The sequence below is a fragment of the Thyridium curvatum genome, assembly GCF_004353045.1.
Source record: "Thyridium curvatum strain D216 chromosome Unknown NODE_17_length_530222_cov_84.051745, whole genome shotgun sequence".
Lineage (NCBI taxonomy): Eukaryota > Fungi > Ascomycota > Sordariomycetes > Thyridiales > Thyridiaceae > Thyridium > Thyridium curvatum.
The window spans coordinates 48,479-75,849 of record NW_022156772.1 but is presented as its reverse complement, the minus strand read 5'-3'; the positions used below and the strand labels follow the sequence as shown (position 1 = coordinate 75,849).

At 59.3% G+C, this 27,371-nt stretch overlaps 9 protein-coding genes across 9 annotated transcripts; 3 read left to right on the top strand and 6 right to left on the bottom strand.

Moving 5' to 3' along the window:
- Positions 1-48: 48 nt before the first annotated feature.
- E0L32_003735 (uncharacterized protein) lies at positions 49-3,445 on the bottom strand (the record flags this gene model as incomplete). Its single annotated transcript, XM_031138068.1, has 6 exons — positions 49-1,412; positions 1,462-1,678; positions 1,920-2,005; positions 2,371-2,722; positions 2,790-3,306; positions 3,387-3,445. 6 exons carry the CDS (start codon positions 3,443-3,445, stop codon positions 49-51), a joined length of 2,595 nt encoding a protein of 864 aa, XP_030998152.1.
- Positions 3,446-6,230: 2,785 nt separating this feature from the next.
- Positions 6,231-7,860, bottom strand: E0L32_003734 (uncharacterized protein; the record flags this gene model as incomplete). The annotated part of the gene is made up of 3 exons (XM_031138067.1): positions 6,231-6,510; positions 6,593-7,444; positions 7,511-7,860. 3 exons carry the CDS (start codon positions 7,858-7,860, stop codon positions 6,231-6,233), a joined length of 1,482 nt encoding a protein of 493 aa, XP_030998151.1.
- Positions 7,861-9,013: 1,153 nt separating this feature from the next.
- On the top strand, positions 9,014-11,529 carry E0L32_003733 (uncharacterized protein; the record flags this gene model as incomplete). The annotated part of the gene is made up of 5 exons (XM_031138066.1): positions 9,014-9,059; positions 9,877-10,025; positions 10,089-10,499; positions 10,569-11,023; positions 11,106-11,529. The coding sequence occupies 5 exons, from the start codon at positions 9,014-9,016 to the stop codon at positions 11,527-11,529; spliced, it is 1,485 nt and encodes a 494-aa protein (XP_030998150.1).
- A 241-nt stretch (positions 11,530-11,770) lies between these two features.
- Positions 11,771-13,180, bottom strand: E0L32_003732 (uncharacterized protein; the record flags this gene model as incomplete). Its single annotated transcript, XM_031138065.1, has 1 exon — positions 11,771-13,180. The coding sequence occupies one exon, from the start codon at positions 13,178-13,180 to the stop codon at positions 11,771-11,773; it is 1,410 nt and encodes a 469-aa protein (XP_030998149.1).
- A 1,077-nt stretch (positions 13,181-14,257) lies between these two features.
- On the top strand, positions 14,258-16,838 carry E0L32_003731 (uncharacterized protein; the record flags this gene model as incomplete). The annotated part of the gene is made up of 2 exons (XM_031138064.1): positions 14,258-16,474; positions 16,536-16,838. 2 exons carry the CDS (start codon positions 14,258-14,260, stop codon positions 16,836-16,838), a joined length of 2,520 nt encoding a protein of 839 aa, XP_030998148.1.
- A 721-nt stretch (positions 16,839-17,559) lies between these two features.
- E0L32_003730 (uncharacterized protein) lies at positions 17,560-20,800 on the bottom strand (the record flags this gene model as incomplete). The annotated part of the gene is made up of 3 exons (XM_031138063.1): positions 17,560-18,141; positions 18,214-20,360; positions 20,422-20,800. 3 exons carry the CDS (start codon positions 20,798-20,800, stop codon positions 17,560-17,562), a joined length of 3,108 nt encoding a protein of 1,035 aa, XP_030998147.1.
- A 578-nt stretch (positions 20,801-21,378) lies between these two features.
- Positions 21,379-22,143, top strand: E0L32_003729 (uncharacterized protein; the record flags this gene model as incomplete). The annotated part of the gene is made up of 3 exons (XM_031138061.1): positions 21,379-21,508; positions 21,597-21,834; positions 21,900-22,143. 3 exons carry the CDS (start codon positions 21,379-21,381, stop codon positions 22,141-22,143), a joined length of 612 nt encoding a protein of 203 aa, XP_030998146.1.
- A 229-nt stretch (positions 22,144-22,372) lies between these two features.
- Positions 22,373-23,791, bottom strand: E0L32_003728 (uncharacterized protein; the record flags this gene model as incomplete). The annotated part of the gene is made up of 1 exon (XM_031138060.1): positions 22,373-23,791. The coding sequence occupies one exon, from the start codon at positions 23,789-23,791 to the stop codon at positions 22,373-22,375; it is 1,419 nt and encodes a 472-aa protein (XP_030998145.1).
- Positions 23,792-24,441: 650 nt separating this feature from the next.
- On the bottom strand, positions 24,442-26,901 carry E0L32_003727 (uncharacterized protein; the record flags this gene model as incomplete). The annotated part of the gene is made up of 1 exon (XM_031138059.1): positions 24,442-26,901. One exon carries the CDS (start codon positions 26,899-26,901, stop codon positions 24,442-24,444), a length of 2,460 nt encoding a protein of 819 aa, XP_030998144.1.
- Positions 26,902-27,371: the final 470 nt, after the last annotated feature.

Below are 27,371 nucleotides of genomic sequence, written 5' to 3'. Positions count from 1 at the left end.
ACGCAGACACCCACCCATTCATCAAACCCTCCCCCTCCCCCCCCTTTTTCAAAACAACTTAGCCCCGCTCCCAGCAGCCTGCCTCATAAAGAAATCCTTCAGGGGGCCCAGAGCGTTGACGGCCGACAGGCCCAGCGACCTCAGCGGCACGAGCGGGCCGCTGCCGACAGAGTACAGCTTGTGCAGCTTGTCGCAGACGCCGAGCAGGACGTGGTTGGCGGCGTAGCGCTCCGACTCGTAGGGCTCGAGCGCCGTGCGCGCGCCGAGGTCCTGCCCGTGCGCGGCGGCGAACCCGACCGCCCGCGCCAGGCTCTCGACGTCGGCCTGGCCCGAGTTGAGCCCCTGGCCGGCGAGCGGGTGCACCGTGTGCGCGGCGTCGCCCACGAGCGCGAGCCGCTCGCCGACGTAGCCGTCCGCGTGGCGCAGCTTGAGCGGGAACGAGGCCACGGTGCCCTCCTGCACGCCGACGACGGCCTGCGGCACGCCCGGGGCGTCGGGGTGCGCCGGCGCCCAGGGCTGGTGCTCCAGCCGCCAGGCCAGCTCGTCCTGGTGGCCCGAGGCCATGGTGTGCATGTACGCGATGTCGACGGGGGGCAGCCGGAAGGCGGCGTTGACGAGCGCGACAAAGTCCGCCGGCGCGAGCCGCTTCAGTATCGCCGCGTTCTCCGGCGTCGTCGACCAGACGAGGGTGGAGAGGTTGCCGGGGAGGGGCAGCATGGCGACGGGGCCCGTGGGCAGGAACCGCTGGTAGGCGATCTTGTGCTGGTCACCGCCCCAGCCGTCGCCGGCGAGCTGCAGGGTCGCGACGACGCCGTGCCTCTCGTAGTCCCAGCCCCGCGCCTGTATGCCGGCAAACGACCGGACAGGGCTGTTGGCGCCGTCGGCGCCGACCAGCAGCCGGGCCGTGAGCTGCTTGCCACCGTCGAGGTGGACCACCGGCCAGCCAGACAAGTCCAGCTCTTCCGTCTCCTGTCCGTAGCCGATACTCTCGACTTTCGCCTTGTCAAACATGGACACTCCGCCGAGCTCGTCGAGGCGGCGCAGCAGGCCGGACTGTAGATTGAGGTTCTCGGCCATGTACGCAATCGTGCCCCCGTTGTTGCCGGCGGCCTCTGCCTCCTGGCCGCCGCGGGCCCAGTCGAACTCGATGCGCGCGTCGGTCACGCCATCCCAGACCTGCATCTCCTGGTACGCCTGCACCCTCTCCCTCTTCAGATGCCGCCACGCCCCAATGCTGTCGAGGAACCTGGCCGAGGCCGGCGTGAGCGAGCTGCAGCGGTTGGAAAAGCGGTCCTGCGGGAGGTTCCACGCCCGCAGCTTGGACAAGTCTTGGGCTTCGACGAGGGCGGTGCGGAGACCGGCCGTGACGGGGTTGGAGCCTGTGTTGCCCGGGCATAAATGGTAAGTAACTACTACCACACCAATGTTGCCAATTGGGATGGGAGGGCAGCAAGCACTTACGAAGAGCAGTCAAAAGACTCAGGCCGGCAGGGCCGCCGCCGACGCAGACCACGTCGTAGATATCGGCATTGGAGGCGCTTGCGAACCCACGACGTCGAGCGGAGGAGGTAAGGCGAGAGCTGCAGCTCCGGCAGACATACCGTGACGTCCGTGTGGCCAACATGTTGGTGTACCGCTCGAGCAGGCACAAGATAAGAGAATGTCGAGCCTTCTCAAGCTACCGCAAGCAAATCATGTGTTGTCGATGTCGACAGTTGGTTGAGGTGGGACGTTTTTTTGGAGTCTCTACGGCTGATCGGCGCTAAGCCGCAAAGTCCCTGCAGCACTCCCGGTCGCTTTCTGGCGGGAGCTACAGTGGGGCCAACTAAACTCCATTGCCCGTTGGAGCTTCCACGGTGTCGGAAGTTCCACCACCAATGTGTGATGCAACATCAGACAGGCTGCTCTCATCCACCGACTTCCTTGATGACCAAAGGCGTAGGTAGTCTGTACTTCTGGGCGTGTCTGTCGCTAGTTCCAAGTTCACGGAGCATGCAGACAAGAACTATACAAGGTAGGCACATTGGTAGGAGCACATATTCGAGTTAAACTTGCATCAGTATAAGTGCTGTATGGAATTAACCAAAAGAAGAAGAAACAAGCAAAGAAGCCCAGGTAATTGATACAAAAAATTGCAGAGGAAACCAAAGGATATAACCAAACTTCTTCCTGCGCAACGACCGATAAGGAGGATGGGTATTTCTCTGTCACTTCTCAAACTCGGAGATCTGACCAGCCCTGCCCCAGCTCTCCCAGCTCCACTTCTCCTGAACACCGCAGCCCTGCGTTCCTCATGCGGGCGCGGGCGTCTCTGCGTCGCGAGTTAGCAGGAACGGGGAGGGGGAGATTTTCCCTGTCAAGGAAACTAACCTGTAGTGGCATGTGACGTCGTTCCTACTGCGCTCTCAGTGTCGACGCCTCCACCCAGGGTCGCATTCTCCTTCTGGTGGTTGATCGAGCCGGCCTGGATGGACGAGTTGTCATCGACGTCGTCGTCGAGCCTGGCGCGCCACTCGCGCAGGTCGTCCTCGGCATCGTTGAGGATCTGGCGAGCGGCCGACGAGTGCGTGTAGCTGGGGCGGGTGTCGCCGGGGACCATGGGCGCGTCGTCGAGCAGCCTGAGAAGACGCCGGCCGTGGCGAGCCAGGATGATTTGCTTCTCGGCCCGCTCGATCGTGGCGGCAAACTCGGCTTCGTACGCCTCCTTCATCTTTTGGCGTGTCTGGTGGGGGGGGAGGGGAATTGTGGTTAGCAAACGTTGGAAATCACTCATGTTGGGAAGTGCTCACAATGTTGGTCAACTGGGCTTCTGCGACAAGGTTCTCCGCCTCGGCCCTAACGAGCTCCTGCTCGAGGATGACCAGCCTCGGGCTCTGGGGCTCCTTGAGCTTGAGCTTGGCGATCTCGTCGGCAATCTTGTCCTTGCCGTCGCGGCTCGGCTGCACGCTCTTCTCCGTGTTGCGGATGGCCTTGAGCACGCCGCGGCTGTCGTCGAGGGCGTGGGCGTAGTTGTCCTCCTGCTCGCCAATCTCGCTGAGCACGACGCCGATCTTGTCGCTGATGTCCGAGATGGCGTCGTCGGCCGTCTGCTCGCCCCACTCCGACAGCTGCGTCGCGATGGACAGGCGCTCCTTGGCGGCGGCCTCGTGGGCCGAGATGAGGTTGTTCTCCGACTTGATGAGCCGGTACAGCTTCTTGGACAGCTCGGGCTGCGTCGTGCCGCGCAGGGACGAGAAGGAGAAGCCCTTGCGGCCGCCGCTGGAGGCGGCCTGGCTCTTGTTCGAGCGGACAGAGAGTGCGCGGTTCCTGACGTCCTCGTTAGCGAGCGGCCCAAGAAGACCATGCCGAGCTTTTCTGCTAGCACGGGGACAGCGGGCTGACGGTACAGGGGGGAGAGGGGAGCAAGGTGCTGCTCGGAGCTCTTGCGTGAGAGCCAGCCAGACATGTCTGGGCAGTGTGTGTGTGTGTTGTTATTGGGATTGCGAAGCTTGTTCTTGTTGTTTTCGTACCCCTTCATACACACATCGCACGACACAAGAAAGGGAAAACAAAAGCAGGCAAGGCTTTGAGGCTTACATTCTATCGTAGGCTAGAGATGTGTGCCCAGCGTGTTGTCGTTGTCGTTATTATTGACTGCACAGGTAATGCTCTTTCCCGATACGAATTCACAGATTGGACAGTGGGTTTGCGAGGGAAGGTTCGGACGGGTATATGGGTATGGATATGCGACACAGACAGAGCAGGCAAGGGTTTGTTTAAGAAAAAAAAGAGCATCGATGATGGAAAGAGAATGCCTCAGCTACGACTCGGGAATGACGGGACTTGCCAACCTCTCACAAAAGCACCAGACATCCATTGAGGAGCTGGTCGGTGACGTCTGCTGGGCCAAAAGGTAGGGCGTCTCTCACCAAGCTAACGTATTGGCTGTTAGCTGTCTCCCTACATGCCATGTACCTCTTGCGCTGGCCCCGCAGACTTTGTGAGCTGTCTTGGACAGTAGCTTTCCATGTGATAACTTGGGATACTTTTGGGGCGAGAAGGATGTACGAAATGTGGAATATATTACCAGTGCAGCTGAACTTATCATCTGTCTCAGCTCCCTCCCTGGCTTCCCGAAACGAAAGCGCTGGAGAGAATAATACAAGGTATGGGATGTATATACATGGATTGACCCCAGGTTTACCAAGCCTTCTATCAAAAACACACTCTCGAGCATCCACATGTACCTACCAGCTTTCTTTCAGGCTGGGCGCGTCAAGGCAAAGGAAATGCTGGAGAGTCGAGACCCCATTGCGAGTGCAAATGACGAAGTGGGAGACGCCATGACATCATGGCCCAGAAGCTTTGGCGGGTTGCCCCACCATGCCGTACGCTGAGCTGAGGATGGCCAGACACGCACCCATCAGGCCTCGCAAGCTGCGATAGCACGTAACTAGATACAATCTTTCTGACAGCGTCTCACATCAATGGGAAACTGAATCGTTGAAAAGACATTTCTGGTGGATCTCCACTTGATAGTCTCGTCCGATATCTAGATATGCTCCGCTGTGAGAAAGGAGGAGAGAGAGTCGAGTGAGAGGTGTCAGGTCCTTGGTCCAATAACTTCAGAAACATCAGACAATACATTGTTCAATAATTATCATGATTACCCTCTGCTATCGCCCAATTGTATCCAACATGCTAAACACACACAAAAAAAAAGGAATAAAACACCAAGTATAGCACGAATCCCTTCAAAAACCCCTGCCCGCCGTCTCCATTCTCGTGTGTAAGTGTCGTCCAGGGACGTTTACATGGTCAGCCAATTCCGCACAGGGTCTCTCTCCTCCATTCTTGTCCCTTCAAGATTTACACATAATGCGTCCGGCTCGTGCGCTCAATCACCACCGGCCCGCTGGACCTGTAGCTCGTGCCACTGGCCCGGGGACTGTGATGGTGGTGGTGGCTGTGGTGAGACCGCCTGGCCGAGTGGTAGCTGGCGCGCGGTGCCGCCGGACGGTGGTAGTGGTCCCGGTGCCGGGCGGGGATGATCTCCTCGTGGTAGTAGTATTGCCGCCTGGGCTCGGCCGAGAAGCACATCGTGAGAGAGGCCGGGCGGGGGGAGGTGTCGCGTGTGATGGGAGCAGGCAGGTCTGAGGACCAGTATCGAATGTGATGATGATGATGATGATGATGACGATGATGCTCACACACAGGTGGTTTGTCTTTGGGATATCCAAGGAACAATACCGACCAACAACGGCAAGAAAGCAATAAGATTGAGTGAAGGCCTATCGCTGAACAAATCGAAAGCTGACGGGAAGGGGATCTGGATGGGAAAGGCACGAACAAGGCTGGATGGCTGCCCCCTCCTCCTTAAAGCTTTCCGGCAACTTACTTACAGGCTGCTGCTACTACCACGTACTGTGGAATGACTGATAGTCAGTCACCTGCATCTTTCTTCCGAGTGCTCGTAATCGACGCCGGGCGTGCGTTGTGTGGCAACACGCCCGGCTCGGCAGCAGGGAAGAAAGCTGCGCCTTGGCCAGGTTCTGACCCATGCCATCCATGCAGGGCGTGAGACCCGGTCTGGAAAAGGGCTGGGATGACCTGCAGGCGCACCGGCGCACCCCAAGGGAAAAAACATGGTGCGACCCTTGCTTTTGGCATGTGGGATCTTTTGCTATTTTTCCCATCTCCCTTGGCAATTGACTTTGCATGGCGGCTTACCCTGCGCAGAACCAAGGCCCAGAAGTCCAAGCAGCAGATGGTCTAGACATCGACGGCGCGCGTCTGCATCTCGTATCCCACAAATAAACCTGGGAAAGAATAGGGGCCTGCAGGTACAGTGCTACCTGCCGGGCTCACGAAGCCTGGCCCACTCCAGATGACGAAGATTCTCTCTCTCGACCCTGTTTAGCAACGGGCCCTTGGTGCGAATCCTGCTTCACTTGCATATATCCATCTAAACTTGTTCAACTGGGCACGCAACGCGATACGGCCAATGTAACCTCTGTCCTCAAAAGTGTCTGGTATAGCTTGCTCCCTCTATGCAGTTTGCATCGTTCGCCAAGGAGGCCGGCAAAAGTCAAAACGGGTCCAAAGAGCACGCATGTGTTTCTCGGGCTCAACGTAGATCATGAAAGGTGGCTTCGTCAGCCTTACTTTTGGCCTCCTAAAGTCTATGGTACAGCAAACAATTATGAAAAGAAGACACCATGTCTCTACAGTGTTTTCGTCTGTTCATTTCTTCATTTCCTTGATGAAAACTGGACGTTCACTCCCCCGATGAGCCAGGCCGCAACCAGAACCCCGATCGTGCTCGTGAACACGAGGATAGGCTTGCGCAGGCTGGCCATCAATGAATAGTCGTAGGTGATGATGAGCTCCCGGTCTCGGACCTCATCCACTAGGTTGCGCGCCTTGAGGGTGACGGATGTCCGCCCCGCGGTGTCGAGGTAGGTGTTGCGGACCCCAATGGTCGCCTCGGTGATCGAGGACGAAGGGATCGACGTATAAAACTTGACATTCCTACGATGAGAGCATTCCGGTTAGCATACGGTGAACAGCCATAAAGGCAAAAGGGAAGAGAAAAGAGAGTATTTCGACTTACTCAGCGCCCTCAGGCAATAGGACCTGCACGCGGACCTGCTCGTACTCGATACCCTCGTTCTGCTTGGGGCCCTCGAGGAAGGGGATGTTGAGAACGTAACTGTTGCCCGACACCCTGCGGAGGAAGTTCTTGGCGTCCGAGTTCCAGCCAATGGTGAAGGGGTACTTCCAGCCGCCAAACACGGGGTAGCGAGGCTTGATCTCGAGCAGAGCCTCGCGCTTGTTGCTCCGGAAGCGGGATGTCGACACGTTGCCAATTGCATCGGTATAGTAGGCATCGGCGCTGCCGACCCGCAGGGGGAAGCGCAACTCCTTGAGCGCCGAGGACGGGGGGTTGTAGTAGGCCTGCTGAGCCCACTTGACGCGGTTGAAGAGAGACGACAGGTTGGCGCCGCGGTGGTACAGCTCGTAGCGCTCCTCAAAGGCGACGTTGCCGCCCCAATGGCTGACCTCGACGTCCCTCTCGAGCAGGGCGACGTGGCTCACGGGCTTGGTGAACTCGAAGCGCACCTGCACGGGTTGGGCGGCGCCGGCGGGCTTGTGGTCAAAGGGGCCGTAGATGAGCTTGGAGCCCTGCTTCTGCGGGAACCCCTTGGCGTCACCGAAGCCGGGGAGCTTTGTGTAGTCGGGGATGTTGCCAGAGGAGAACTTGACCTCGGTCTTTTGCTTGGTTGTGTCGTATACGGACTGGCAGTACGCCGAGAAGGAGTAGGCGAGGAATTGTGATTCGTCCTGGGCGATGGAGGCGGGTAGGGGAGAGTAGGCGCGCAGGTAGTAGTATGAGATGCCTAGCGTCTGCTGGCCGCCGGCTTTGAGGGGAGCGGGAAGGCGGATGCGGTAGTACTGGATGTCGCTGTAGACGGGGGAGGAGCAGGTCAGCTAGGGCAGGCAATCAGTGAGCAGGGAAAGTCGCTCGCACCTCTCAGGGTCGAATTCTACAGCCTCGACGCCGAATGGACCAGCATTGGCATCCTTGCGGTCCTTCACCTCGAGCCCGCCGAGGCGGGACATCTGGTCCGCAGTAAAGGGCAGGTAGTATTCATCTTGGGGCTTCGAGTCGATGTTCTCGATGAGCACGTTGATCGATTCCTTGACATAGTTCCTCTCCAGAGAGATGACATGGACGAGGTTGGCGTTCTTGAAGACCTGGGCCGGCTTGAAAGTGGCAGGCAGCTTGGCTTGCGATGCGTCGTCAGCGGCGGCAGCTCTGGTGGGCGAGACGAGGGAGACCAAGGACAGCAGGGCCGGGAAGAGCGCGGAGGTCCTCATCTTGAAAAGAATCCCGAGAGGGGGAGGGCTCCTTTCATAAATAGAAGGTCTTCTCGGTGGCTCGGACTGAGAGAAAGGGAATTGGCGTCGATGGGGTGCGGGCAGACTCTCGGGTTGAGACTGGGGATCGTTCAATCCATCTGCGGGTGCTCTTCTTGTCTTGGTGGACTGTGGACAAGACAGCTTGCATCAAAAAGCTTACGAAATACGTTGCTGGATGCGCTCCCGCCCGCCTGTCCTGTCCCTGTCGCGAACCCCTGTCGCCCGGGCTAGCCCAGAAGGGATAGGTACCTAAGGTGCCTTCATCTGTCTGAGGTGGTGGTCTGAGCTCAACCCACCCGATGAGGTACCGCCAGACATTAATCAAATCCATTGCTAATATTGCCATTCATGGATGCTCTTGTGCCCCTCATTCCAGACCCAACTTCGTCATAGCTCTGTTGAGGAAAAGCTGTTCAACAGCTACCCAAGCTACGACCTGATGGATGGTACCTCTGTTAGAGCTCCCCTCCAAGCAAAGATGGGCTCCCTGAGTCTCCAATAAGGTGACTTAGAAAGATATAAACAAGTCTATCTTATGGATGTTCTCGTGCTAGAATGTGTTCTGGATCTTTGATAAGCCAACGATGAAAGTGTTGCCCTAAGCTCCCAAGTCTGAAGTCTGGATCACATCATGCCAGAGCCACTAACAGCTGTGCTCTGTTTTTTTTTGACTCGAGATATCTTGGGCTGTGGGACCCACTCAGAGCTGCATGGTCAATTGCCTTCTCTGGTCACTCAACTTCGTCTCTTGCATGTCCATCTTGGCCAGTCCTGTGTCATCCTTTCATTCTCTCTTCTCGCCTTACCGCCCTGGCGAATCCCACACTGCGTCCTACTGGGCCCCCCCACACTAATACAGCAATACTCGACTGCACCTGGTCGGTCCAGACTTCTTGGATCCCTTGTCACCGACTTTGTTGCCCAGATCATCCGGCCGGCCTCTGACCTTCACCCAAACCTCCAAGCCGCCAGATATCAGCTTTGTCCTCTGGCAATATCTCTTACTCCCACAGCTCACCCATAATCTTTGGATATCAACCGTGTCGAACAGATAATCCTGTTCTGACTTGGTAGCCCTCTGTGTGCTTGGAAATCCCATCATCTAGCAACAATGGTCGGACTAGGCCCCAAGAAGCCGCCTTCACGCAAGGGCACAGGTATGTGGTCATGCCCTGACACCATCATCAATGCGATTGCTTTTCATTGCTTCTTCAAAATGTGTTCCAAGGCACGCGCCTTGTGGTGCCGATACTGGCCTTGTCTGCATGGGCTGCACCTTTTCGTCGCACGAATCCCATAAGCTCCTCCTCCCGGGGCCACACATAGACGCACACACACTCTCTCAAGTCGCATCAATCACGTTCGAGAGACTAGTGTCGCTCAACACTTCTGCACTTTCCAGCCAGTCGTGATAGTGAGACGTTCATGCATGTGCCACCCTCCCTGAGCACTCGGCTCTTGGATAGCCAAGGCTGTAAGCCGGCTGGGGGGTGGGATGCTGGCCGTTTTCCTTCCGTGGATTTCCGCATCATCACATCCCATCTCTCTCCTCAAAGCAAAGAGGTGGTGGCTCCTCATAAAGACTTATCAACCGTAGACTTGAAGCTCTGCAAACCTAGTGTGATTTGCGGCTCTTGAGCAATTGTCGGCTGTTTGTATATCTTGCAGTGACAGAGTCTTGTGGGATTTACTGGCAGAGAAGCTCAAGTGAGCGTCAGGTGAATTGACTGTGAAACCCGAGTGAGCAACACCAAAAAGAAAACAAAAGAGAACAGAGAGAAAAAAACGCCTGTCTAGTCTTAGCGACGCGTCTTTGTTTAGCCATGACTTTCTCGTCCTTTTATGACCAGCTTCCGTCTGGCTTCCACTCTCACAACTATCAACACGCATACCACCATCACGATCACACCAAAATGGGCAAGCCCTTCAGGCATCGCTGCTGCTAGGCGCAATATGCTAACTGTATCATGACAGGCTCCCTGGCAGATGTCCCCAAGGATCTCCTCAAGGAGATTGAGCAGCTGGAGCGCCTGCTCACCGTCGACTCAGCCAAGCTCAAGCAAATCACCGACCACTTCGTCAAGGAGCTCGAGAAGGGTCTCAGCGTGGAGGGAGGTAGCATCGTGAGTTCCAGGTTTCATTCATTCCACACCATCTATCAACTCTATTAACTGGCGCATACGTAGCCTATGAACCCGACGTGGGTCATGTCGTTCCCGGATGGCTACGAGACTGGCACTTTTCTCGCCCTTGACATGGGTGGCACCAACCTTCGTGTCTGCGAGATCACCCTGACCGACCAGAAATCCGAGTTTGACATCATCCAGTCCAAGTACCGCATGCCTGAGGAGCTCAAGACAGGCGATTCTGAGGAGCTCTGGGAGTACATCGCAGACTGTCTCCACCAGTTCATTGAGACGCACCACGGCGAGGCCAACCACCCCGAGAAACTGCCTCTCGGTTTTACCTTTTCCTACCCCGCGACTCAGAACTACATCGACGAGGGCATTCTGCAGCGCTGGACCAAGGGCTTTGACATCGCGGGCGTCGAGGGTAAGAACGTCGTGCCCATGTTTGAAGAGGCCCTGAAGCGCCGTGTACGTAGCATTTCTTCCTTGACTCCTATGCGCCCTGGAACGAACTCCCCTGCTGACTACATTCTACAGGGTGTTCCCATCAAGCTCTCGGCCTTGATCAACGATACCACCGGTACCCTGATCGCCTCGGCCTACACTGACACCAAGATGAAAATTGGCTGCATCTTTGGCACCGGCTGCAACGCCGCCTACATGGAGGACTGTGGTTCCATCCCCAAGCTGGCCCACATGAACCTGCCCCCCGACACCCCCATGGCCATCAACTGCGAGTGGGGCGCGTTCGACAACGAGCACAAGGTCCTGCCGCGTACCCCCTACGACATTATCATCGACAAGGACTCGCCGCGTCCGGGCCAGCAGGCCTTTGAGAAGATGATTGCCGGCCTGTACCTCGGTGAGATCTTCCGCCTGATCATGGTCGACCTGCACGACAACCACGAGACCCACATCTTCGAGGGCCAGGACATCGAGCGGCTCCGTAAGCCGTACTCGCTGGATTCGTCCTTCCTCTCTGCCATTGAGGAGTAAGCCCGCCCTATCCTACCCCTGAGTTTCCGTGGTCTAAGAGCTCCTCGCATTGCTAACACGTGTCTCACACACACAAAGTGACCCCTTTGAGAACCTGCAGGAGACGTTTGACCTGTTCCAGCACAAGCTGGGCGTCAGCCCCAACCTGCCCGAGCTCGAGCTCATCCGCAAGACGGCCGAGCTCATCGGCACGCGCGCGGCCCGCCTGTCGGCCTGCGGCGTCGCCGCCATCTGCAAGAAGAAGGGCTACGAGAGCTGCCACGTCGGCGCCGACGGCTCCGTCTTCAACAAGTACCCGCACTTCAAGGCCCGCGGCGCCCAGGCCCTGCGCGAGATCCTCGACTGGCCCGAGAAGAAGAGCAAGAAGGAGGAGGACCCGATCGAGATCCTGGCCGCCGAAGACGGTAGTGGTGTCGGAGCTGCCCTCATCGCCGCGCTCACCCTCAAGCGCGTCAAGCAGGGCAACATGCACGGCATCCTGCACCCCGAGAACTTCAAATAGGTTTCCGGGAATTCTTTTTCTCGGGCGTCGTAACTGAGGCGTTGTTTTTGTCACTCGGCAAAGGTTGCTTTTTCTTTTCCTTCTGAGGGGGTGGTTCAACTGGCTCGGATTTCAACATTCGGGAAGGGCGAGTATGCAGAAATATCTAGCAGGATTCTCTCTCTCTCTCTGTCTCTCTCTCTCTCTCTCGCTCTTCAGCCAAGCAATGTACACACGGGCAGTCGATAACCTAGTTCGCAAGTTAGTAACATGGTGCGTCCCAGTGGTGACTCGTGATGACAGCGACGATGCAGTGTGACTTACTGTCGAGGGTCCAATACCGGCGCTTGACGCCCTCCCACTCGCCCTTGCCGGCCTCGTGCAGCTGCTGCATGTCGACGCCGACCTCCTTCCAGTCCACGTCCAGGCCGGCGTCGGCGAGGTGCATCTCGACCACCTTGGTGTAGACGTCGTAGCAGATCTGGCGGTCGGCGCCGAGGCCGTTGAAGAAGCTGAAGGTGCCCCGCTCGTCGAGCAGCGCGGGCACGAACTCGGTGAAGAAGAGGCGCAGCTGGCTGTAGTCCTCGCCAAAGGTGTCAAAGTAGATGGCGTCGTACACCTCGCCGCGCTCGAGCAGGCCGGGGACGACCTCCTGCCACCTGCCCGCGTGCACCTTGTACGCGCCGCCCTCGCCCTCGCCCTCGCCCTCGCCGGGGCCGGAGCCCTCCCAGTCGGCGGCAGCAAAGGTGGACTCTGGGCGGGCTATGCGCGCCAGGACCTCCGGGTGGGCCTCGATGATGTGGTGCCGCGCCGGCGCGGTGGCGCGGAACATGGTGTCGACGATGCCCATGCCGAAGCCGACGTTGAGGACGCGCTTGCCGGGCTGCTTGTCGGGGCCGAGGAGGGCGTCGACGCTGCGCTGCATGATGTCGGTCTCCCAGGCCATCATGACGCCGTTCCCTTCGTCGTCGACGAGCTTGCCCTCCGAGTAGGTGAGCTTGGAGCGCAGGTACGTCTCGCTCTTGACCTCGTCGTCGGCGGCCGTCTTGGGCGGGACGAAGCGCTCGGGCTCCTCCTCTACAACTGCATCGGCGGTCGCCCCTGTGTCTTCTTCGACGTTGACGAGCTCCGGCGCCTCGTCGCCGTCGTCGGCACCATTCGCGTGGTGTTCCTCCTCGCCCGCTTCTCCGGCATCATCACCATCCATATCTTCGTCTTCTTCGTCAGACCCGCTCGAGAGTTCCTCGTACCCCTCCATCAGGCCGAAGAGCATCTCGGCCCGCACGCCGGCGTCGACGCAGAGCGAGTACAGCTCCCTCTGGCCCAGGCGGTGGGCAAGGCAGCCGGGCGTCTCGTTGCGGTCGTCGACGTCGTTCCATATCGCGCCGTATAGGAAGAGCTTGTAGACTGTGTCCTTGGCCGCGGCGGTGTTGTCAATACTGCCAGACTCGGGCTCGGGGGCAGCATGACCACAGGCGCGGATGGCGGCGTGCAGCGGCGTCTCGCCCGTCTTGGGGTCCTGGCAGCTCGCCTTGCCGGGGACGTCGAGCAGGGTCTTGAGGGCGGCTGTGTCGTGGTGCCAGGCGGCCTCGAGGATCCGGCGGGTGTCGGCGGGGCACGAGGCCGAGATACGGGACTCGAGAGAGTCGGAGGCGGGGTCGGAGGACGCCATGCTCTTCTCTTTGGGAGGGGCAGCTTTTGCTACTGCTCGAAATGAAGGAGCGGAAAGAGTACGGGACGGAGATATGATTAGGTAAGAAGCTCGAAAAGGGAAAAAGAAGAGCAGCAGTTCACCTATCAGAAACGTAGCATGCAACGAGCTGCCTGCCTCTGTCGCGCGTAGACAAACATTATCCCACTTCTTTTTTTTTTGTGTCTAGTAAATTTTTAGAACTGATGGACAAGCATGTGGTCTGGCCGAAGCTCAGCTTGCCGCTAGGATGCTAGGACGACACCCCGCCCCAGGCGGTTCAGGGCCCTCTAGCGACGATTATGCCGGCTGTAGCGCAGCTCAAGCCCACTAAAACATCTCGCTGGTGTCGCTAGAGCCGAACACACAGACGAGACGTGAGAGCCATTGGCGAATCAGACGCCAGAATGGAAAACGTGGGCATCACCCAAGCGGGGCCCGCCTTCATCATTGCAAGTAGTGCCGCCCAGAGCCAAAGCTTCGCTCCACGACATGCCTTGTCGCCAGGAGAGTTTGACTCGGACAGAGCAAAGGAACAGACGATTCATTCTTCACTTGCTGTCTTGCGTCTTTGCTTCTCGCGGAATACCCTCACATATCCGAGGAAGAAGGAGCAGAGAAAGAAGCACATACAGAACTGCCAAGTCTCATGGTTTGGCAGAGCTGGGCTCCACCACCACCAGCATAGCATCACTTCAAGCCACCGCGTGCCAGAGCCTCGGAACAAGCAAGACAGAGAGACACACGCTCATCCCCTCCTGGACAGGGTCTAAACCATACAGCTCCGGGACACACACACCACACTCAAGGTATGTATCTACTTGTACACGGGAAGACCCTTCCGTTCAGCCCCTGCTGCTTTCCCCGTCCTCTCTTCCCACCACACCACACCACACACACACCCACCATCAGCTGCCATCCTTGACCAGAGCCTCTTAGCCGCATATTGATCTTTTTTTCTCTCGTTTCCCTCTCCCGCGTTTCTTTATCTTTACGCGCGACATCATCCTCCCTCCCCTCTTGTTCCTCCCTTCTCTCTCTCCACGTTCTCGCACCCCCATGCTCATCGTTGAGGACCTCAAGACACGAAAGCGGACTTGGCACTCTAGGAGGCACTCCCGTCGCACCGCCAGAGCCCGTCCCGGAACCGTCGTCATGAAGTTTGGCGAGCAGCTCCGTTCGAGCATCATCCGCGACTACCAATGGTACTACATTGACTATGACTCGCTCAAGACCGACCTCAAGTCGGCCACGGGCCCTGCCATAGATCAGTCCGCCTCTGCAGGAGCCAAGGGCCGCTCCGAGAGCACCACCAGCAGAGGGACCAAGCGCGAATGGACCGAGGACGACGAGGCCCGCTTCGTCTCCAAGCTCGAGGCCGAGCTCGAGAAAGTCCACCAGAAGCAGCAGGTCAAGGCCATTGAGATCCAGAGGCGCATTGCCGTCAGCGAACGCGATGTCAAGGATGTGGTCGGCCGCCTCCAGGAGAGGGGTACCGACCCCGGCCCCAGCGAGGAGGAGTTTATGCTCCTCGAGGAGGATCTCAGCGACATCATTGCCGACGTCCATGACCTAGCCAAGTTTGTCCAGGTCAACTACACCGGCTTCTACAAGATCATCAAGAAGCACGACAAGATGACTGGCTGGCTCCTCAAGCCCGTCTTCAACACCCGCCTCAAGGCGAAGCCCTTCTACAAGGAAAACTATGACGCCTCCGTCGTCAAGCTGTCCAATCTCTACGATCTGGTCCGCACGCGAGGAAACCCGGTCAAGGGCGACAGCGCTGCCGGCGGCAGCCAGGCCAACTTTGTGCGCCACACGACAAAGTACTGGGTGCACCCGGATAATGTCACGGAGCTCAAGTTGATCATCCTGAAGCACCTGCCCGTGCTCGTCTTCAACGCCAGCAAGGAGTTTGAGCAGCAGGACTCGGCCATCACCTCCATCTACTACGACAACCCGGACACGTGGGAGCTCTACGAGGGGCGCCTGAAGAAGACCGAGGGTGCCGAGGCCATCCGCCTGCGTTGGTACGGTGGCATGCGCAGCGAGACCATCTTTGTCGAGCGCAAGACCCATCGGGAGGATTGGACGGGCGAGAAGTCGGTCAAGGCTCGTTTTTCGCTCAAGGAGAAGAATGTCAATGCCTACATGAAGGGCGAGCTTCTGCCTGCTGCCATTTTTGAGAAGGCCCGTAAGGAGGGCAAGAAGTCGGCCAAGGCCATCGCCGAAGACGAGAGGCTCGCCAAGGAGATCCAGTACTCCGTCCTCAAAAAGGGCTACAAGCCAGTCTGCCGTTCCTTCTACAACCGAACGGCATTCCAGCTCCCCGGTGACGCGCGCGTGCGCATTTCTCTTGACACCGAGCTGACCATGGTCCGCGAGGATAACCTGGACGGCCGGAAGCGCTCGGGTGATAACTGGAGGCGCATGGACATCGGCGTCGACTACCCCTTCTCCCAGCTCCCGCCCGAGGACGTCGAAAGGTTCCCCTACGCCGTGCTCGAAGTCAAGCTGCAGACACAGATGGGCCAGGAGCCTCCGGAGTGGGTTCGCCAGCTGATCAGCAGTCACCTGGTCGAGGCTGTGCCCAAGTTCTCCAAGTTCATCCACGGCACCGCCACTCTCTTCCCCGACCGCATCAAGCTCCTGCCATTCTGGATGCCCCAGATGGATGTGGACATCCGCAAACCCAAATCGCACGACTTTGGCATCCGCCGCCCGGGTCAGTCGGCAACAACCGCCACATCCGAGGACGAGGATGACGACTTTGACTCCGACGACGAAGACGATGAGGATCACGATGGCGACGACGAGAGTCCGCCCAACGGCGAGTCCAGCAGCCAGGCTGTCAGCCGCAGGATGCGTCATCTCCGACCCGGCCAGCCGCCCATCTCGCTCCCCACCGATATCGAGGACCAGACACTCGAGCACGCTCAGCTGAACGAAGCCTATCCCCTGTACGACTCGGACGACGAGAGCGACGACTCTAACAGACTGGAGGAGGCCCGCAGGATAGGCGGCTGGACCTACTTCTCCACTTGGACGACCATGCATGCGCGCTCCGCCGCTCGTCGCACGTTGGCCGGTCTCACCGCCCTCGTTCCCCATCCGCGCGGTTCGGCCATCCCCCGCAGCGAGCGGCAGCAGATGCTCTTTGGATCCGGCGAGGTCCAATCCGTCCGCTTCAAGGCGCCCAAGGGCAAGAAGATCTACGTGCCGGTCCGTGTCGAGCCCAAGGTGTTCTTCGCCGCTGAGAGGACCTTCCTCGGCTGGGTGAGTTTCCAGTGTTTTTTCTTTTGGTGTGTCGCTTCGATAAACTTTGTGTTGCTAACAGTCTCACGTCTTTGCACAGCTCGAGTACTCCATCTACATTGGCACCATCGCCGTCACGCTGCTCAACTTTGGCTCCAAGCCCAACAGCATGGCCTTTTTCGTGGCCGGCGTGTTCACCCTGCTCGCCATCTGCTGCCTGCTCTACTCTGTCGGCATCTACCTGTACCGCAGCAAGGCCATCCGGACCCGCAGGGCCTCGGCGCAGTTCTACGACCGCTGGGGGCCCAGCATCCTCTGCGGCGCCCTGTTTGTCGCTGTGGCGCTGAACTTTGGGTTCGAGGGCCGGCAGAGGCATATCTGGTAAACGGGGGGTATGTTCCGTGTTCCTGCGTGGCGAGTGTGGCTTGTTTCGTATTGCGGCAGAAAGATGGGAGAAGAAGGATTGGAGAGAGCATGTTTTATACTTGTGAATACCAATCTCGCTACACCACGCGTGGCGATATTTCTTGGATTGAGTACCTAGAACGTTTTTCTTTTGTCAACCAGGGGGCATTGTGTAATACAATTGTATCGTCAAATTCAGGCCACCGCAACCATCACTACTGTAATCGGATTTGCCATATTCTGTAAACCGAGTATAACCTCAACTTGGTTTAAATTATCACTCTCAACATGATGGCCTCGAACGGAATACTTCATTATTTGTTAAACTCCTTACAATGCCCTTTTCTGATATCATACCAAGTATGCAGATGTACTACTCCTTGGGTTGAACGGGCAATCCGGTACAGCCATGTTTTGCACAAGTAACTCTCGACCGATGCAGCGAGACAAGTCAATTGCGTCTTCAGATACAGGGTAGAAACTGGTTGATCTAGATAACGTTGTGCCACTCATACATTCAGCCGATCTCATTAATCTTTCGTCGTCCTCTCCAAACCAAACAGGAACATTCCCCTGAAGGGGGGGAGGGGGCTGCCAGCCTCAATCGAGCATGTAATAGCAAAAATAGCAAAAGACTCGCCAGACTCCTAGCCCAGATTGAAAACCTTTCCCTATGCATTCATTCCTATACTCACTCATCCCTAGACCACGGCCGTGACCCTCCGGACGCTCTTGCGCGCCCCCTCGCCGCTGATGGTGACGGAGCCGTCCATCTCGAGCGCGCGCATGCACTCGGCAAACTCGGCCGGCTCGAGCGCCACGCCCGCGCCCTCGGCCACGCGGCGCCCGACCTCGGCGTACTTGACGACCTGCCCGCCGGCCGTCATGTCGTCGAGCAGGCGCAGCACGGCGTCCTTGAGGTCGGCGCGGCGCTTGCGCTCGGCGGCGCTCGTGCCCTCGGTCAGCAGGGACATGTCGATGCGGCCCTGGGCGTCGGTGGCGGCCGTCTTGAGCGCCGACTTGATGAGGCGGTTGGCCTCGCGGACGTCGTCGCGCGTGACGGTCGGCGCGAGGCGCATCTTGGCGTGCGCCTCGGCGAGGCGGATCATGGACTCGAGCTGCCGCGTCGTGGCCGTGATGCGCTTCTCGGCGGCGCGCACGTCCTGGCCCAGCTTGCGCATCTCGATGTACGCCTCGACGAGCTCCTGCCCGGCCTCCTGCGAGAGCGTCGGGTGGACGTTGGCGCGGGCGTACGAGATGTACGACGTGAGGAACTCGACAGGCTGCGGGAATGTGTTAGTCTAGCTACAAGAGAGACGGGAAAATGAGTGTGACGGGGGATCGAAGACACTTACCAGGACCTCGTTGTTCGAGTTGGCAGAGTGCGGGTTGTCCTCGAGGTACATCGATAGGAGATGCTTCGCCAAGCGGCGGTCGTTCTTCTCGTCGACGCGATCGAGGATGAGGTAGACCAGGTCGAAACGGGACAGCAGCGTGGGCGGCAGGTCAATGTTCTGCGGAACCGGCAGGTCAGGGTTGTAGCGACTGCCAATGGGATTGGCCGACGCGAGAATGCTGGTCCTGGCGTTCAGGGTGGTGATAATACCGGCTTTGGCCACTGAGACGGTCTGCTGCTCCATGACTTCGTGAAGCACGGAACGCGTGGACTCGGACATCTTGTCGAACTCGTCGATGCAGCACACACCGCCATCGGACAGGACGAGGGCGCCGGACTCGAGCACGAGCTGCCTCGTCTCGGGATCACGCGTAACGTAGGCCGTCAGACCGACGGCAGAGGAACCCTTACCGCTGGTGTAAATACCACGAGGGGCAATCTTGTGGACGTAGTTCAGGAGCTGCGATTTGGACGTTGAGGGGTCACCGCACAAGAGCACGTTGATGTCGCCACGATACTTGGGGCTGCCGCCCTTCTGGAAGGTCTTGTTGGTGCCACCAAAAAGCTGGAGGAGAATGCCCTTCTTGACATCGTCGAGCTCGTAGATGGAAGGGGCCAGGGAGCGCGAAAGGAGGTCGTAGATGTCGGACCGGGCGGCGGTTGCCTTGATCTTCTCCTCCTCCTCGGGCGAGATCTTCTTGGTCTCCTCCATGCCGGTGGTGTTGGCCTGGGTCTGCGAATCCTCGTCCTCTTCGAGGTCCAGGGTAGACGGGTCGACACCCATGCGCTTGCTGTCGACCTTTTGCACGTGCAGAACATCGACATAGGTCTTGTGGACGCTCTTGACGGCCCTCTGCCGGGGGTTCACACGGACGGGGCTGACGCGGAAGATTCCGGTGAGCTGGACGCGATCACCGGCCTTGCAGAAGTCCACGAGCTCGTTGTAAACGCAGACCGAAACCGAGTGCGGCGTCTGGCCCGCTGGGACGGCGTCGGGAGTCTCCTGCAGCTTGATGACCTGCTTGTCCTCAAAGGAGCAGCGGTTGTGCACGATCTGCATCGAGTTCTTGGAGCCGCAGCGAGGCCGGGGGCACTCTGTCGGCTCCCGGATCTTGCCGCGGTCCAGGCTGACGTTGACAGAGTGGTTGCAGACGCTGCACTTGAAGAAGGCGTCCTTCATATCCGGGATGACAGGCGTGGTCCGGATGACCAGGCCCTTGATGGAGATGAGCCTGTCCATATCAGACGGGTTCAGGTCACGCAAGTTGGTCGTCTTGTCCAGGCCGTAGGGCCGGACGACGTACAGCGTCTCGCTGACCTGGTCCTCCAGATTGGTTTGGGGCTCCGCGGCCGGCCGCGGGGTCGAGGGCTCCTCACTGCGTTCAGAGCTGGGGAAGGCGGGCTCGGAGCTCTGAGAGGCGGTCGGCTGCGAGGGGCCGGTGCTCTGTGAGGTCCTCTGCTTGGACATCTCGTTCCTCGCTAGCTCCATCATGAGGTCATGGACAGACTGATCCATGATGGGCACGACTTCTTGGGGGTAGGCTTGGATCTGGTGCCAGAGTTTGACCGTCCTGGGGTAGGCTTTGAGGTCGCGGACGTCGACGTAGAGCCTCGTGCCGCCGAGGAGCAACATGTTCTCCATGGCCTCCCAGTACGAGCGAGATTCGGCATCTGGATCCTCCTGTGTGTCGGCCTCGGTCATGCCATCGAGCCACATGCGGTACTTGCGTGTGAAATTCCGCAAAAAGTCCTTGAAGGCGGCAAAAGTGTCATCGATAGACACTGTGGTACCCCAGATCAAGCTCTGGCTCTGGCCACCGAGGTTGCTGGCCTCGGATGTGTCAGGGTTGTTGTTGGAAAAGGAGGCGGCATCGGACCCGTCGACGGGGCCTTCCTTGACAACGCGGCCAGCGTCGTCGAGGATAACTCGCCTCGGGGCACGAGGGGTGCGCAAGAGACTGTCAGAGTGGATATCACCTCGCCTGTAACGGGCTGAGGTGGAGCGATCATCGACAAAGAGGCCGCTGCTCTCGCTCCGCAGATCCGACTGCGGGTTCAGATGCCGTCCCGGACTCGATGACGGCTCGTACCGAATCGGGGAGGATTCTACAACAATAGAATAGTTAGATTGGGTCACGGCTACTGAGTGCCGGATAGGGTTGCTCACCACCGATCAGCGCTCCGCTGGCCCGAGGTGTCCTGTCACCAGTACTCTGTGTATCTGTCATCTGGCGCAAGGGCGAACTGGGCATGCCGCCCATGGGCTGGTCGTTGGTGCTCTGGGTGTTGCTCATCTGGCGGAGAGGCGACGAGGCGCCGCTGGGGTTAGCAGCGGCGGGCGAGGACTGGAAGAACATGGGGCTCGAGGCGAGCTGCGATGCCCTCGTGGTCCGGGGGGTGCCTCGGACGGAGGCATTGTCCTGCGCGGCAGCAGCAGTCGAGGGGCCGGGAGCAGGGCTGCTGCGAGGTTGCGAACTGCGCAGGTTGCGGCTCGGAGTGGCCGACTGCGAGCTGCGGGTTGATCGCCCCTTGGATGGCGACGACATGGTGATGTCGGTGGGTGCTGTGGTGTATCCTCTCTGCTATTGATGTACTGCTGTCGTGAAGAATACCGAGGACGTGTAGATAGAGAAAAGAGACACAACAGAGAGACCAACAGACAGACAGTGAAGAGAGGGAAAGTGGGAAAAGATGGAGATTGTGGTGTTGACGGCGGTCGTGCTGGATTGGAGGGGATTGATTAATCACAAGCCCCTCCGCTCACCTCCTTGGAAACGCGAAATCCAGGCCCTGGACGCGCTGTAGGTGGCTCTAGCGCGTCTTGGTCGCGTAAAGTGGTTTTTTTTCTAGGCCCCCGGCAGCTTCTCTTTAATTGAGAAAATTGGTCTGTGCTGCCAGCGCTAAAGCCTCCCCCACCCAAATTGGAAGTTCAGCCACACGAGGCTCTTGGACCCACCCTGCACTTCGTTGCTGTGTCCTGATCGCAGGGCCAACTGCCAACTGCTGGTAGCTATCAAGGCCACACTCACTCTCTCATACAGCTTCGACACAATTACGCCCGCCTTGGCCCATCCACCCACTCTCCTCCTCCTCTCCCGATTTTCCTTCCAGTACAGCCCCCAAGATGTCTCCCGGCATGTCCTTATTCTCGGTGAATGCCGTCATCATTTTGAGCAGCGATGACGGCTCCCGCCTCTTCAGCAAATACTACACCGCACCCCACCAACCGGCCACCGGTGCCGGTCACGCCTCCGGTATGTCCACTCTCCTCCGGTCCTCCCGCCGCGGGTGCTCAATGGCAAGATCATAAAGACAAAAAGACTGACCGCCCATGGACCACAGCTGCGCCGACCCCCAAGAACCCCTACCCCGACGTCAAGTCCCAAAAGTCCTTCGAGAAGGGCCTGCTAGAGAAGACGGCCAAGCAGACGGGAGACATCATCCTCTACGACAACAGGATCGTGCTGTACAAGATGGAGTCGGACGTCATGATGTACGTCGTGGGCGGTGCCGACGAGAACGAGGTCCTGCTCTACAACGTCATCCTGGCGCTGCGCGATTCACTACATCTGCTCTTCAAGTATGCTCCAAGCTCAAATCTTCGCACCCGCGGAGCACACACGCATACTGACCCTCCAAACCTAGACAATCCGTAGACAAGCGCACCATCATCGAGAACTACGACCTCGTCTCGCTCGCCATCGACGAGATTGTCGACGACGGCATCATCCTCGAGACTGACCCCACCATCATCGTCCAGAGGGTGAGCAAAGCGCCGACCCAGGACGTCGACCTGCGCCGCATCGACCCCTTCAGCGAGCAGGGCGTCAACAACCTGGCGCAGCTGGGCAGGGCCAAGCTGACGGACTGGCTGAGGCAAGGGCTGTGATGCGAGTTTATATGCTTTGGGGTCATATTCACATGCAAATGGAGTTAATCGGGTCTTTTATTAAGGGATGCTCGAGAGAGAAGGAAAGGGGAACCAACCAAAAGAATAAAAGCTCTATACTGACAATGCTCAATGTGTGCCATGTGGGCGAAAGACCCTTACTTAACGCCCAAGGAAAGCGTACTTGCGTCTTATCTAGAAATCTTTTCATGATGCGCCCCCTATTTTTCTATCTGATGATCTGAGACGCCGCCTTGCGGAGCCTGTTCATGACCGCCGCGGCGATGTCGTCCCTGTCCCGGATGCCCTCGACGAAGATGACGTCCACCTCCCGCCTGTCCAGCTCGCGCAGGACCGAGAACAAGCCATGCGCGATGCCGCGCGTGTCGCTCCCGAGGTCCACGTCGAGCACCTCGGCCACCTGCCGGCCCTTGGCGTCGCTCAGCGCGCCCTCCCGGATGACGTAGCTCAGAGCCGGCGTCTCCTCGCTCGTACCCGTGGCCACCTCGGCAGCCACGTCCTCGCTGATCCGCTGCTTGGCCTCGAGCTGCACGCCGCTCGCGCCCGCCGCCTCGGGCCACCTGCCCGTCCGGACGATGCCGATCCTCGGGCTCACGGCCAGCCTGTCGCCGTCGTCGTCCGCGCCCTTCTCCGCCGCCTCGCGCACGTCGCCCGCCACCAGGCGCGGCCGGACGGAGGCCTCGTAGAGCACGACCCGCGCCTTGGGGCTGTAGTGCTTGTACTTCATGCCGGGCGCCCTGGGCGCACTACTTCCTGCGTTGCCGTCCTCGGCCCTGTCTCTGTACGCCTTCTCCACGCCCTCCCACCCGGGGCACGCCCGCAGCTCCTCGAGGCTCACGCCGCCCGGGCGCAGCACGACGGGCGGGTCGCACAGGCCGTCGACGACGGTGCTCTCGACGCCGACGCTGCACGGACCGCCGTCGAGCACGACGCCGATGCGCCCGTCCAGGTCATCGAGGACGTGCTGCGCCGCGGTGGGCGAGGGCTTGGTCGAGGCGTTGGCCGAGGGCGCGGCCAGGGGTGCCCCGGCGAGCTTGATGAGGGACCGCGCCAGCGGCGAGGCCGGCATGCGCGCGCCGAACGTCGCGAGGCCGGCCGTGACCTCGGGCGCCAGCCTCGACGGCCGCGGGTTCGGCAGGATCAGCGTGAGCGGGCCCGGCCAGAAGCGCTCGACGAGGGGTCTGTAGATGGCGGGCAGTAGGTCGATGGGCGCCCTTTGAGTAAGGCCAGAGGATGCGCCGTTTGCGCCGACAGCAGTAACAGCATCGCCATCATCATCGCCAGCGCGGCGGAACCCGCGCATTACATCTGCGAGCATCTCGAGGTCGCAGACGTGGACGATGAGGGGGTTGTCCGACGGCCGGCCCTTGGCCGCGTAGATGCCCTTGACGGCCGCGCTCCTCGTGGCGTCCGCGCCGAGGCCGTACACCGTCTCCGTAGGGAAGCCCACGGGGACGTCCGTCTGCCGCAGGTGCCTGGCCGCCTCCTCGAGGTTGGCGACGTCGGCGCTATCCGCCGGCCCCGCCGCCGCGGGAAGCTCCCAGTGGCTGATGTCGTCCGTGCCATCCGGCCTCTTCCTGAAGCTCCCCAGCGCCTGGCCGTTCCGTATCCTCAGTACCCTAGTCATCGCTGATGATGATGATGCGCGCCGGGAGGAGCAGGCCCGATGCCGTTGCCGCCCCAGCCCGCAGTGAAGAGAAGCCGTCCAGCGGTATAAAACCGAGATGCCACCCTTGCCCGCCAATGCGGATGCTAGACACTTGTTCGTCGAGGCAGCCGTTGTGAGTAGTATAGCTAAACCCCTGTGGAATGAAAGGAATGAAAATCCCGAATGTCAGATGACGAATACAGTCTCAGATGATTTTTATGTGAAAGTCGAGCGTATCAAAGTTGAGAAAGTGGAAGCTTGAGATCTCTGCTGAGTCACGCAGAAAATTTTGGTAAGTGGTGGTGTAATTCCATGGTAGCCAAATTTCGCCGTTGACGCAGCTTCTCCTCAGCCCACCCAGCAGCATCCAGGAACTGAATGCCCCAGCTGACTAGTTTTTCATCTCAAGTAAAAGGACAATTGTTTTGGTATTTCCAAGCTGAAATGGGAATTGCATCATTTGGTATCATTAACGTGATGTTGCAGCGCTCTAGCTCTTAAAGAAATACATCCTGGCTCACGCAGCCTCTATTCCAGAAAACCATGCCCACCCACCCTGGCATAGCTAGACTCCCAAACCCCGTCTCCCTCCCTGCCACCAAGCATCCCTTGTGTGTGTGTACACATGATCATTCCTCCGCCTGCAGATCGAACGCCGTGCCCGCCGCACTCCGCACCGGCAAGCTGGAAATATGCCCCTTCGCAAAGCTGATGTGCTCCTGGAAGCTCGCGAGCATGCGCTGCAGCTCGTCCTTGACCTCGTCGCGGCTCGCCAGGCCCTCCAGAACCCTGCCCGACGGCGCGTCCGGTCGCGGCGGCAGCGGCGAGGCCGCGAGGTCGTCCGAGTACTCTGACCCGTCCGCTGCCGCCGCCGCACCCGTCGCCTGCTGACGGCGGCTGCCGCGGTCGCGGTCCGGCATGGCCAGGTAGTCCGAGTCGATGTACTCGTCGCCCGAGTACAAGCCCGTGTCGTCGAGGTAGCTGTCGATAGCCCGCCGACGCGACGTCTCGTCGCGCACGGCGAGGTCGCCGAGCCCCACGAGGCCCTCGGGCGGTGCCTTGCCGAGCTGGGCAAAGTCAGAGTCGTCCGAGACGTAGATGGACGGCTCGCGGTTGGAAGAAGAGATATTTTGATAGACTATAGAGTGCCGCTCGAGGTCAAACGGATTCGCGGCTCCAAAGTCAGACCCCGTCACCGAGCCGGCGTCTGAGTGGGCCGTCGACGGCCTGCTCAGGTCAGGCAGGGGCTCAGGCAGGCTTTCGTCCAGGTCGATCAGGCTGCTCATAGAGGCACGATTATCCTGGCCTCTCGGCACGGCCAGGTCGTACGTCTGAGAGGGTAGGACCACGGGGTCGGTCGGATGATGCGTCAGTGGCGGCCGCTCGCCCGAGCCCGGGGTCACAGCGGGCATGACACGATCTTCGTGGAAGGGGAAGCGTGACATTTCGGGGTTGGCAGAAGCGGGGGGCGCCATAGAGGGGAACTTCCAGTCCTGGGTGCGCCGGTTATCCTTGAGGTCAGCTGGATCGCTGAGCGGCGGCTTGCTCAAGTCGGCAGCGTCTCCGTTGTCATAGTCGGTGGAGGCGCGAGGCCCGGCACGGATGGTCTCCATGTCAGCGAACTGCGACAGGTCGCTGCCGTGGAGGGAGGCATCGAGGTCGATCAGGGACTCTCGAAGCGTCGCGTGCATCGAGTTGTCGCGCAGCGGAAGGTCCGAGGCAGCCGGGGGCGGCATGGGCTTTCCATAGTATGCTCGTGCATTTTCTTCATAATTAGATATGGTGTTGGGGTCAAAGACCTTCTCAAGCGGCGCCTTGAGGACCGGCAGCTGCGGGGGCGGGCGCCTGCGCCCCTTGCCCCGGGGTCGAGAGGGCACCTCGCCATACTCGGCGGCCGAGAGATCGACTTGCGAACCGTAGACATCGTAGACGGCCTGCGCGTCTGAATTGTCAAAGGCGCGTGGGTCGTGCTCCATGGTCGTGCTGAAATTCCACTCGTCGTTGGCCAAGGCGGTCGATGCGAGGTCGAAAGAAGGCGCTTGTGCTCCGCCCATGTTGAAAAGCGACTTTCTGCTCCCGCCCTGGGATTCCCATAGTTTGAAGCCCTTGACTAGCGTTGCGAGTGACGAGGTGGGATAGGCAGCGCTGGTGTTGAAGAGGTACGGGTGATGCTGGATCTGCTCGATTGTCGGCCTCTTCTTGGGGTCCTCCTCGAGGCAAAACGCCACGAGATCCTTGAGCTGGGCCGAGTACTGGTCACCCTCGAGGCGAGGTGTATGCTGCTTGAGATAGTTGCCGAGCTGCGTCATGTTCAAGCCCGCCATGACGTTGGGCGGCAGGCCTGACGCAATCTCATAGACCATGGATCCAAAGGCCCAGATATCGACCTCGCAGCCATAGGCAGTCGACTCGTCAAAGAGCTCAGGGGCCATCCAGTGGGGCGTGCCGATGATAGTCGATCGCTTGTCAAACTTGGTCTCGATGACGCCGGCGACGCCAAAGTCGCAGAGCTGGACGCCGCCGTCCTCGGTCACCAGGACGTTGGCGCCCTTGATGTCGCGGTGGATGATGCCCTGGCGGTGCACCCAGTAGATGGCCTCGGCGACCTCCCGGAGGATGGGGATGATCCACTTCTCCTGCAGGCCGCCGGGCGCGGTGGGCTTCATCAGAGTCGCCACGCTGCCGCCGGCGCAGTACTCGGTGATCATCCACATCGAGTGCCCGACGGGGAGGGCGTCGAGGACGTGGTTGACGTTCTTTGCACCACCCTCGCTGAGGAGCTTGAGGGCATTGACCTCCTTGAGGAACTCACTATACGTGTCTGCATATTTCGGATTCGGACTGAGCGTGTCCGACCCTTCGATGTCGATCATCTTGACAGCGACAAGCTTGTTGGTCTTGAGATCGGTCGCCTTGTACACGCGACCAAAAGTTCCCTTGCCGATGAGCTCCTGGAGACGGTAGGGCGGCACATCCTTGCCGGCCTTTTTGCTCTCCTCTACGACCAACAGTTGCATCTTCTTGGCATCCTCGATGGCTTTCTGCTTGGTGACCGAGAAATCGGCACCGTAGACAGAGAGGGTGGCCATCCTGGAGGCCGGGGCGCTTGGTGGCGCGCGTGTCGTGTCGTCGTGAGCGGTTGGTGCTTCCGGGCTGATGTCGTCAAAATATGAGCCTTATGGCATTGCGTCCATCAGAAGGGGCGCTTTGATAGTGTTAGTTGATCGCGCTGTGGCGGGCATGGCTCATGGTCGGGACATGAAACGGCCAGGTCTTTGGTGTTTCGATGAGGCTCTCAAGTGAGGTGAAAGGGGTGACAAGCAAGCCGGCACAGATGGACCAATCAGCAGGTTGCGCCCCCACCGATGGAACCCTGCCCGCAAGTTTGGGGTGCAGAAGGACCTAAACTACAGCGGGCGGGTCACTAAAACTGCATCGAGTCCGTGCGAGCTAGCCGTGGACCGACGCTGGGCATCCCTGGAGTCGGGGTGATACACGTCCCGTATCAGCCACCGTCAAGTGCTCTTCAATGTGCTATGGCTGCCGGGTATCCAGGGCA